The 12342-nt window shown below is 39.8% G+C and overlaps 1 protein-coding gene across 1 annotated transcript in view; it reads right to left on the minus strand.

Moving 5' to 3' along the window:
* The window catches only part of MICU2 (mitochondrial calcium uptake 2), a 158608-nt gene that overhangs the window by 100879 nt on the left and 45387 nt on the right, over positions 1 to 12342 (minus strand). The window contains exons 3-4 of the mRNA XM_070049155.2: positions 2087 to 2118; positions 1920 to 1995 (exon numbers count right to left, since the gene is read on the minus strand). Of these exons, the coding sequence (XP_069905256.1) occupies positions 1920 to 1995; positions 2087 to 2118 (108 nt within the window). The remainder of the gene's footprint in view (positions 1 to 1919; positions 1996 to 2086; positions 2119 to 12342) is intronic.

The raw sequence follows: 12342 nt of genomic DNA on the forward strand, positions 1-12342 counted from the left end.
GATGTTTTCCAAATTCCTCCATCTTGTTGCAAATGACCAGGTTTCGTTGTTTTTGACTGCTGTATAGTATTCTATAGAGTACATGTCCCATAATTTCTTTATCCAGTCTACTGTTGATGGGCATTTGGGTTGGTTCCAGGTCTTAGCTATTGTGAATTGAGCTGCAATAAATATTAATGTGCAGACTGCTTTTTTGTTTGCCAAATTCATTTCCTTTGGGTAAATTCCAAGGAGTGGGATGGCTGGGTTGAATGGTAGGGTTATATTCAGGTTTCTGAGGAATCTCCAGACTGACTTCCATAGTGGCTTAACCAGTTTGCATTCCCACCAACAGTGGGTTAGTGTCCCTTTTTCCCCACATCCTCGCCAGCATCTATTGTTGATAGATTTCTGAATGTGAGCCATTCTAACTGGGGTGAGGTGGAACCTCATTGTGGTTTTGATTTGCATTTCCCTGATTGCTAGTGATCTTGAACATTTTTTGATGTGTCTGTTGGCCATTTGGATTTCCTCTTTTGAAAAATGTCTATTGAGGTCCTTGGCCCATCTCTTAAGTGGGTTGTTTGTTTTGATCTTGTGGAGTTTCTTGATTTCTTTGTAGATTCTGGTTATCAACCCTTTATCAGTTGCATAGTTTGCAAATATATTTTCCCATTCTGTCGGTTGTCTCTTCACTTTCCTGTTTCTTTTGCAGTACAGAAACTTCTCAATTTGATGCAATCCCAAATGTTAATTTTGGCTTTGACTGCCTGTGCTCCCTTTTTAAAAAATATTTATTTATTTTAAAGGCAGAGACTAGAGTGGGGAGAGAGAGCTAGTTCACTCCCCAAATGGCCACAACAGCAAGGTCTGTGCCAAGTTGCAGCCTGGAGTCAGGAACTCCATCTTAGTCTCCCACAAGGGTGGCAGGGGCCTAAGTTCTTGGGCCATCTTCTGGTGCCTTCCTAGGTGCATTAGCAGGAAACTGGATAGAAGTAGAGCAGTTGGGACTCCAACCAGCACTTTGATATTGGATGTACCACACAACACAGGTCCCCCTCCTTACACTCTGATAGAATGGAAATGTCCTTAACCTTGTGGAATGCTGATCCTCCTACTAGTGCTTTGAAGACAATCCCTTCTTTCCCATCTTCCAGGATTTTCTCCTATTCATACTTCCTATTTTCCACCTCTTCTTTTGATTACCAAGAAACATGGTCAAATCTCTCCACCAAAAATAAGCCAGTATTCACCAGGCTTTTGCCAGCCTCAACTCCTGCACTCTCTCCTCATGTCCTGGCACTCTCTCCTCATGTCCTGGTCTTTCAAATAGTCTACACTTGATTTTCTTCTGTTTCCAATCACTTATCCAAGTACTGTCAAATGGTTTCAGATCACATCCCTGAAATGTTCCCGTTGGAGTGTCAAGCATTTCCTGCTGCCAAAACTAACGGGGAGTACTCAGTCCTTAGGTTACTCAGTCCTCTTAATTTGCTTGACTTTTAAAAATTTTACAACTTTCTCTTTCTCTAAGACCTTCTCTTGGCTACCGTGATAACATTATCCTGGTTTCTGCCACTTCTCTGATCATTCTGCTGTGATATCTCTCACCTCTGTTAACTTGCTTAAATGTTGGTGCTCCTCTGAGTCTTTTGTAGGCCTTCTCATCTTCCTACTCACTTATTTCTTAGTTTATAAACTTATCTCTGATCTTCTTATTTTTACTCTGCCTCCTTCTCTCCTTAGGTTTTAATTCACATCAATGTTTTAAGAATTTATCTTTAATTGCTGAGTTTGGAGAAAGTTATCTCCCACTTAATGTATATTTTAAAAACACCTACTAAATAACGTGGTGCAAATCTTATCCCTTTACTCCCTAATATTATTTCAGTTAAATACAACAACACGTACCTAGAAATTTAACAATAAATCACAATTACCTTTATCGCCGAGGTCTCTGAAAAATGTTGAGCCACGACCGGCTGTTTGGATTCCTGCCAGTGCATCCTGGATATCCTTTGAATACACATATTAAGATCTTTCATTTGAGCTTATAAAAGTTAATTTTCTATTTTACCACAAACCAAAACCCCTATATTTTTCTTACCTTTTTTGTCAGCTTCTTGATTAAAGTTTTACCTAAAGCAAAAAAGAAACATTATTTAGTACTCACATTCCTTGGTAAAAGTCAACCTGTACTAAGAAAGAGAAATCACTTAAAATACAAAACAAACAAGTAATATTTATAAAAATAAAGGCTTGCAGTTTCAGCTAATATCCTTAAATAAAAATTAGAAACCAGAGAATTCCAGTTCTAAACGCAAAGATGATACAGTGCTTGTAAGGTCCATTTTCAATCTCACTTGCCCCATTTCATGTGTGAAATCTCATAACCATTTTTAACTTACATTATTTGTCTACATCACACATTAATTTTTGTCTTTTTGCTTTCAATGATTAAAGAAGAAACAACACATTTTAGAAAGCTAAACATTTTTGAATCCTGAAAAGTCCTCTTAAACCATATAACTCTACAGTCAAATTTAAAAGGCTAGGCAACATGACAGTCCATTTTGAAGTGATGTTACCATTGATAATTTCTTAATGAATTCTTTCAGGTTTAAGGCTTCTGGCCACTTGATTTACTGCCTACTTCGTCTTTTTAGCTACCATAATTCTAAAGCATTTTTTTTTCCCTTTGGTTGGACTTATCTGTGAAAATTCGGTTGACATATTAACAAAAGTAAGTGATTTAAGATGTGCTTCTTCAGTAGTTCAGGCTGCCTAATTTGGATAATACAACCATGTAAGAAAAATTCTACTATATGGTGTTAACAAACTATTGAAATTTATTTTAATATTATTAATCAGAACATTACTAGTGATTATGACTATACAGTATTTAGAAATGTCAATGACTGTATTTCTAAGTTTGTGTGTCACTACTTTGGGGTAATTTATATTCATTGATACACTTTTATATGCCAGCCAATAACAAGGAACTCTAGATCCCAATGATAGGTGCTACTATAAGCTCACCAAATAGAGATAAAAGTTACCATTTAATTTACAATTCTGAGCATCTGTGTGATCATGTATGTAAACATGTGTAGTAATGTTTATAACAACTTTTATTTTATCTATTTTTACATGGTATATTAAAAAGAACTGATCATGATTTACATGCCTTATAATGCTTTTCTAAAATTATGCCACCAATTATTCACTACCACATGTACTTTTATTTTTCAGCAACTAAGGCTTGTCTCATAAAGAGATTAATCCTTGCACCAAGTTCAGAAAGTACTCTAAAAATGTACTCTAAGAAGCAGGATTTGAAATTTTGAAGGTAGAAGACCAGCATCTGAGGTGGCAATATTGTTTCTTTGATTCTAAGATTAATTCTAAAGAGTTTTTCATCTCTTTGAAACTCGATTCCTTTTTAGTCTGGTAAAAATCTTTTTTTTTTTTTTTTAAATTTTTTTTTGACAGAGTGGACAGTGAGAGAGAGAGAGAGAGAGAGAGAGAGAGAAAGGTCTTCCTTTGCCGTTGGTTCACCCTCCAATGGCCGCCCCGGCCGGCGCACTGCGCTGATCCGAAGGCAGGAGCCATGTGCTTCCTCCTGGTCTCCCATGGGGTGCAGGGCCCAAGCACTTGGGCCATCCTCCACTGCACTCCCTGGCCACAGCAGAGAGCTGGCCTGGAAGAGGGGCAACCAGGACAGAATCCGGCACCCCGACCGGGACTAGAACCCGGTGTGCCGGCGCCGCTAGGTGGAGGATTAGCCTGTTGAGCTGCGGCGCCGGCCAAAAATCTTTGTATTAAGAAAAAATCCTTCTATGTGAAAATTCAATACCATATGGACAACATACAGCAATAAAGTCATGAACGAGGGGCAATGGTCTGTGCAGCAGTTGAGTCACTGCTTGGGACGTCTCCATCCCATATTGCAGTGCCTGGTTTGATTCTTGGCTCTGCTTCCAATTCAGCTGTCAGAGTGCACTCTAGGAGGCAGCAGGTGATGGCTCAAATACTTAGGGCTCTGCTACTCATGTGGGAGCTCTAGAATGATTTCTGGTCTTCAGGCTTTGACCTGGCCCACCCCTGGCTATTGCATACATTTGTAGAGTACAAGAGTAAGTGGAAAATTTCTCTTTCTCAGAAATAAAATAAATCACAAAAAATAGACTAAGTGATTGATATAACCTTGGAATTACAGGTAAGAAAAGTAAAACCTAATGAGGCAGACGTCCTCTCAGATCTGTGTTTTTATGTATGTGAGTACTTAGCACTTAAAATTCACTTTGTTGAGTGGCTGGCGCCGTGGCTCACTTGGTTAATCCCCCATATGGGCACTGGGTTCTAGTCCCGCTTCTCTTCCAGTCCAGCTCTCTGCTGTGGCCCAGGAAGGCAGTGGAGGATGGCCCAAGTGCTTGGGCGCCTGCACCCGTGTGGGAGACCAGGAAGAAGTACCTGGCTCCTGGCTTCGGATCGGCATAGCTCTTGCTGTAGCGGCCATTTTGGGGGTGAACCAATGGAGGGAAGACCTTTCTCTCTGTCTCTCTCCCTCACTGTCTAACTCTATCTGTCAAATAAAAAAAATGCTTAAAAAATTCACTTTGTTGAATGAATAACTGAATAAAATACAGAAAGAATTCAATGTCTTCTTACCCAGATCCTGTTGTTTAGGTAAGTTATTTTCCCACTTTATATATAAAACAAATAATAAAGAGAAATTAGGTCATGATATGGGTACTGGTGATTTATTTTCATACTTTTTTAAAAAAGATTTTGTTTGTTTGAGAGAGAGAGTTACAGAGTGAGAGGGAGAGACAGAGAGAAAGGTTCTTCATCCGTGGCACACTCCCCAAGTGGCTGTAATGGCTGGAGGTAAGCCAATCCAAAGCCAGGAGCCAGAAGCCTCTTTGGCTTCTGGGTCTCCTACATGAATGCAGGGGCCCAAGCACTGCTTCCCAGGCAAAAGCAGAGAGCTGGATTGGAACATGAACTGGTGCCCATATGGGATTCTGGAGCTGTCTCTACCTCTCTCTGTAGCTCTTTCTTTCACATAAATAAAATAAACTTTATTTATTTTTTTATTTTTTTGCATTAAAAAAAACTTTCATTTAATGAATATAAATTTCCAAAGTACAGCTTATGGATTACAATGGCTCCCCCCCCATAACTTCCCTCCCACCCACAACCCTCCCATCTCCTACTCCCTCTCCCCTTCCATTCACATCAAGATTTATTTTCAATTATCTTTATATACAGAAGATCAGTTTAGCATATATTAAGTAAAGATTTCAACAGTTTGCACCCACACAGAAACACAAAGTGAAAAATACTGTTTGAGTACTAGTTATAGCATTAAATCACAATGTACAGCACATTAAGGACAGAGATCCTACATGAGGAGTAAGTGCACAGTGACTCCTGTTGTTGACTTAACAATTTGACACTCTTGTGTATGGTGTCAGTAATCACCCTAGGCACCTGTCATGAGCTGCCAAGGCTATGGAAGCCTTTTGAGTTCACTGACTCCGATCACATTTAGACAAGGTCGTAGTTAAAGTGGAAGTTCTCTCCTCCCTTCAGAGAAAGGTACTTCCTTTTTTTGATGACCTGTTCTTTCCACTGGGATCTCACTCATGGAGATCTTTCATTTAGGGTTTTTTTGTTTTGTTTTGTTTTTTTTTTTTGCCAGTGTGTCTTGGCTTTCCATGCCTGAAATACTCTCATGGGCTTTTCAGTCAGATCCGAATGCCTTAGGGGCTGATTCTGAGGCCAGAGTGCTGTTTAGGACATCCACCATTCTATGAGTCTGCTGTGTATCCTGCTTCCCGTGTGAGATAGTTCTCTCCCTTTTTTTAAAATTCTATTGGTTAGTATTTGCAGACACTAGTCTTGTTTATGTGATCCCTTTGACTCTCAGTCCTATCATTCTGATCCATTGTGAACAGAAATTGATCACTGGGACTAGTGAGATGGCATTGGTACATGCCACCTTGATGGGATTGAATTGGAATCCCCTGGCATGTTACTAACTCTACCGTTTGGGGCAAGTCTGATTGAGCATGTCCCAAACTGTACATTTCTTCCCTCTCTTATTCCCACTCTTATATTTAGCAGGGATCACTTTTCAGTTAAGATTCAACACTTAAGAATAATTGTATATTAATTACAGAGTTCAACAAATAGTATTAAGTAGAACAAAAAAAAACTGCTAAAAGAGCTAAAGTATCAAGTTGTTCATCAACTTTTAAAAAAATGGTGCTTAAGAATGTGCTACATATAGACACAGAAAGATAGTCATCATTATCAAAGAATTTATAGGCATAAAAACTAGTAAAAGTACAAAGGAGATTCAGAACAAATAGTAGGAATATTTATAGGGAAATGTCAGGGCCAAGTTTTACTTATCAATAGTAACCTTGATTATAAATGGTGAGAATTCTCTAATTAAAAGTTTGATTTATTTATTTGAAAGTCAGAGTTACACAGAAAAAGAAGGGGGGAGAGAGAGAGAGAGAGAGAGAGAGAGAGAGAGAGAGAGAGAGAGGTTCTTTCATTTGCTGGTTCACTCTCAAATTGGCTGCAACTGCTGGAGGTGTGCCATTCCAAGCTAGGAGCCAGGAGCTTCCTCCAGGTCTTCCCTAATGGGTGCAGGGGCCCAAGGACTTGGGTCATCTTCCACTGCTTTCCTGGGCCACAGCAGAGAGCTGGATCGGAAGTGGAGCAACCGGGACTTGAACCAGTGCCCATTTCAGATGCTGGCACTGTTTACCCACTATGCCACAGCACCGGTCCCTTCTTTGTCTTATTCTTAAGTGTTGAAATTTAACTGAAATGTGATCTCTGTTAAACATAAGAGTGGGAATAAGAGAGGGAAGATATGTACAATTTGGGACATGCTCAAGCTGACTTGCCCCAAATGGTAGATTCCAATTCAATCCCATCAAGGTGGCATGTAGCAATGCCATCTCACTAGTCCAAGTGATCGATTTCAGTTCACAATTGATCATAATGAAAGGACTAAGAGTCAAAGGGAGCACATAAACAAGTCTAGTACCTGCTAACACTAACCGATAGAATAAATAAAGGGGAGAGTGATCCAACATGAGAAGCGAGATACTCAGCAGACTCACAGAATGGCGGATGTCCTAAACAGCACTCTGGCCTCAGAATCAGCCCTAAAGGCATTCCGATCTGGCTGAAAAGCCCATGAGAGTATTTCAGGCATGGAAAGCCAAGACACTCTGGCAAAAAAAAAAAAAAAAAATCCTAAATGAAAGATATCTGTGAGTGAGATCCCAGTGGAAAGAACAGCTCTTCAAAGAAGGAGGTACCTTTCTCTGAAGGGAGGAGAGAACCTCCACTTTGACTATGACCTTGTCTAAATGAGATAAGAGTCGGAGAACTCAAGGGGCTTCCATAGCCTTGGAAACTCATGACTGGTGCATAGGGAGATTACTGATGCCATAAACAGGAGTGTCAATTTGTAAAGTCAACAACAGGAGTCACTGTGCACTTATTCCTCATATAGGATCTCTGTCCTTAATGTGCTGTACATTGAGGCTTAATGCTATAATGAGTACTCAAACAGCATATTTCACTTTGTGTTTCTATGGGGGTCAAACTGTTGAAATCTTTACTTAATGTATACTAAACTGATCTTCTGTTAAAAAAAAAAAAGGAAGAAGAAATTATCAATTCCCAACTTGACTCTCACTGGGATTAAACATGACAATAGGTCTGATCTGATTTCATCATCATTTAAAAAAATCATCTATTATTTTTCACTTTATGTTTCTGTGTGGGAGCAAACTGTTGAAATCTTTACTTAATGTATGCTAAACTGATCTTCTGTATATAAAGAGAATCGAAAATGAATCCTCATGTGAATGGAAGGGGAGAGGGAGTGGGAAAGGGGAGGGTTGCGGGTGGGAGGGACGTTATGGGGGGGAAGCCATTGTAATCCATAAGCCGTACTTTGGAAATTTATATTCATTAAATAAAAGTTAAAAAAAAAAGATTTATTTTAAAGGAAGAGAGAGAGAGAGAGAGACAGAATGGAGAGACATAGATATCTTCTGTCTGCTGGTTCATTCCCTATATGGCCTCATTGGCCAGAGCTGGGCACATCTGAAGTCAGGAGCCAAGAACTTATTCCAGGTCTCCCATGTGGTTACAGGGGCCCAAGCACTTGGGCTAACTTTCACTGCTTTCCCAGGCCATAGCAGAGAGCTGGACTGGAAGAGGAGCAGCTGGGACACGAACTGGCACCCATATGGGATGGCAGTGCCACAAGTGGAGCCTTAACCTACTTTGCACAGTGATGGCCCCTCTTTGTCTCTTTTAACAGTTTTGTTTTAAAGTCCATTTTTTTCTGATATTAGGATAGCTACACCTGCTTGCTTTTGCTTTCTGTTAGCATGGAACAAGTTTTTCATCCTTCCACTCTCATTCTGTGTGTTTCTTTGTTTTTGAGGTATGTTTATTGTAGGTAGCAAAAAGATGGATCTTGGTTTTTAATCCCTTTAGACAGTCTATCTCTTTTTTTTAGATTTTATTTATTTTATTTGAGAGGTAGAGTTACAGACAGTGAGAGGGAGAGACGGAGAGAAAGGTCTTCCTTTTCTGTTGGTTCATCCCCCAAGGACTTGGGCCATCCTCCACTGCCTTCCCGGGCCACAGTAGAGAGCTGCATTGGAAGAGGAGCAACCGGGACTAGAACCCAGGGTACCAGCACCGCAGGTGGAGGATTAGCCTAGTGAGTCGCGGTGCTGGCCAGCTTGATTTCTTTTCAAAATCTCAATCTCATGGTCAATTTCTGATTACTCCAGCTCTCAATCATTTCTACACTGAAAGTTTAAGTTTACCACACTTAAGATAACCTATTACCCAGATTCAACATTAGATTGAATTCTTTGATGTAATAACAGTATCTGTTTTACTCATTATCATATCCCCATATGATTAGCAGTGACTCTTACATGATGTGAATCCAGCAAATTTTAATGTTTGTGGATTACAACCTATTATTTAATTATAATAGATTGTACTTATTGATTTATTCATGTATTATATGGACACGTACAGGCTAGGAACACAGTATTAAATGAGACAAACTCTGATGCTATTTATCCATTAACACAGGATGATGGATGAGCATGTCTGTGTTCAGGTGATGGTGGGAGTACCTTCATTGCTTTTATGGTACTTCCTAGAGATGTCCAAGGCACAGAATATGGGTCTGCTGATTAGGTGATAGGTGTGGACTGGAGATAGACAAATGGAAATTAGTGATCAGGAAACAGGTAAATCACTGATGTGATCATCAAGGAAGAAGTTAAAATATGAGAAAATTGCTTCAAGATGGAACCTTAATAATAACTTTAAGGCAAGAATTAGTTTTATTCTTACGAATAGATTAAAATATCTTTGAGGGCTTATATTTATTGCCTACACACCCTCAAGGTATTTATTATAGTATGATACTTTTTATGCATTAAATCTGAGTTGTTTGATGTATTGGAGTTACACACATAAATTCCCATCAAAAACCAGATACCACGAGAGCATGGAATTAAAGCCTATTCATTTTGCAACAACCTCCATTTTATAAACACATTATAGAATGAATCTGGGAGCTGAGTAAAGCGCTTCAACTGTGAAAAAGAGAGGTTGGTATGCTTCTGGCACTGAATACATTTTTTAGGCTTTTGCTTCTTGATGCCACATTCAAAAGTAATAAGTACAAACTGGTGTTCATTAATGACCTTTAAAAATGAACAGTAAAGTTTTTAGTCTTTTAGTAAAAGAATCACAAAAAATAAACCAAGATTTATACATATATAAATACTAGAAAGCAAAATCTGAGAGTTCTTCATTTATTTCCTCATGAAATTCGCAAGGTGAATTATTTTAGAATTAAATGTTTTATCTTGTTTTATTTTTGTTGCATAGAAATTTTATAAAGTAGAATTTTTTTGTTTTTTTGTTTTTGTTTTTGACAGGCAGAGTGGACAGTGAGAGAGAGAGACAGAGAGAAAGGTCTTCCTTTTGCTGTTGATTCACCCTCCAATGACCGCCGTGGCCAGTGCACCGTGGCCAGCACACCGTGCTGATACTAAGGCAGGAGCCAGGTGCTTCTCCTGGTCTCCCATGGGGTGCAGGGCCCAAGCACTTGGGCCATCCTCCACTGCACTCCCGGGCCATAGCAGAGAGCTGGCCTGGAAGAGGGGCAACCGGGACAGAATCCGGCACCCTGACCGGGACTAGAACCTGGTGTGCCGGCACCGCAAGGCAGAGGATTAGCCTATTGAGCCGCGGTGCCAGCCTATAAAGTAGAATTTAATTGGATGGATTTACAAACACATTCAAACAATTGGGAGAAAACTAACACGCTTTGGGTTTGGATTATGAAAATGATATTTAAGAAACTTTTTTCTATTTCAATCTTGCCTATTACTCATTTTTGGTGTAATACTTTTTCTTTAATCATTCAGAGAGCACAGAATATTCGAGTGGACGTAACAAGTTGACTATAAGCAGAAGAATGTGTGAATATAAGGAGAGAAGGGACACGTCCTTCCTAAGACATCCTGGGGGTGCTGCCTACAATAATGGAAAGGATAGGCCATGGATCTAAGCCTGTTCTTTTCTAATTGGAAAATGCAACTCCCCAGTTGGAGGTGCATTGGTGATGAGTCAGGCAACAAGGTTTCATCTGTCATCCTGAAGTGTGACAAAAGAAAATCCTTACTGGGCTCCATTCTAGGTACATGTGTGTCTTAATGTGTTTACAAGAAAGACCCCAGAGTAGAAAGTGTTTATGTATAGAGAGTTATTACAAAAACCAGGAACTTCCACATAATATTGGAATGTTGTGAGAGCAGATGATACTCATAGCACTGGTTTACCAGCTATGGACTTTCTGTTCAAATGGACGAAATGGAATACAAAACTTCGTGATTAGGCCTTAGAAACCTCAATGTCTAAAGTTTTGGAAAATGAATTTATCACCAACTTGTGCTTTTAAAACTTCTGAATACATAAAAAGCAGCTGGCTTCTACTTATCAGTTCACCTTCCTGTTTGAATTGCACAAGAAATGCTTTGGTTAATCTACCTGTTGAGATCCACAATGAGTTCTCTGCTATCAGAAAAGCATATAAAGAATTATGTTTTTATTACTTTAGTGTCATTCTCTATTTACTCTTACCTAAAATATTCCAATTGTAAAGTGAGTATTTTCAACTAGGATAAAGGACTTTTTAAAAAATTATTTATTTATTTATTTGAAAGGCAGAAACAAAGAGAGAGATCTTCCATCTCCTGGTTCACTCCCCAAAGGCCCATAATAGCTAGGACTGAGCCAGGCTGAAGCCAGGAGCTGAGAACTCAATCCCAGATCTCTGTGGGAAGCAAGAACTCAACTAGTTGAGGTATCACCTGCTGCCTTTCAAGGTCTGCATTAGCAAGAAGCTGGAATCAGAAGTAGAGCTGGGTCTCAAACCCAGGCACTCAAAAACAGGATACAGGCATCCCAAATGGTGTCTTCTTTTTAGAAAACATTTATTTAATAAATATAAATTTTAAAAGTACAAATTTTGGATTACAGTGGTTTTTCCTCCCATAACCACCCTCCCACCTGCAAACCATCCCATCTCCTATTCCCTCTCCCATCCAATTCTTCATTAAGATTAATTTTTAATTATCTTTATATACTGAAGATCAACTTAGTATATATACTAAGTAAAGATTTCAACTGATTGCACCCAGACAGACACACAAAGTATAAGAGCACTGTTTGAATACTAGTTTTACCGTTAATTCACATAGTACAACACATTAAGGACAGAGATCCTACATGGAGAGTAAGTGCACAGTGACTCCCGTTGTTGATTTAATAATTGACACTCTTATTTGTGACATCAGTGATCACCCGAGGCTCTTATCATAAGCTGCCAAGGCTATGGAAGACTCTTGAATTCACAAACTCTGACCTTATTTATTTATTTTTATTTATTTATTTTTTTGATAGGCAGAGTGGACAGTAAGAGAGAGAGACAGAGAGAAAGGTCTTCCTTTCCGTTGGGTCACCCCCTAAATGGCTACTACGGCCGGTGCACTGCGCCGATCCGAAGCCAGGTGCTTCCTCCTGGTCTCCCATGGGGTGCAGGGCCCAAGCACTTGGGCCATCCTCTACTGCACTCCCTGGCCACAGCAGAGAGCTGGTCTGGAAGAGGGGCAACCAGGACAGAATCCGGCGCCCCAACCAGGACTAGAACCCAGTGTGCCGGCGCTGCAAGGCGGAGGGGATTAGCCTATTGAGCCACGGCACCGGCCCCCGACCTTA

The sequence above is a fragment of the Oryctolagus cuniculus genome, chromosome 9, assembly GCF_051225735.1.
Source record: "Oryctolagus cuniculus isolate XC-2025 breed Fujian yellow rabbit chromosome 9, ASM5122573v1, whole genome shotgun sequence".
NCBI classification, from domain to species: domain Eukaryota; kingdom Metazoa; phylum Chordata; class Mammalia; order Lagomorpha; family Leporidae; genus Oryctolagus; species Oryctolagus cuniculus.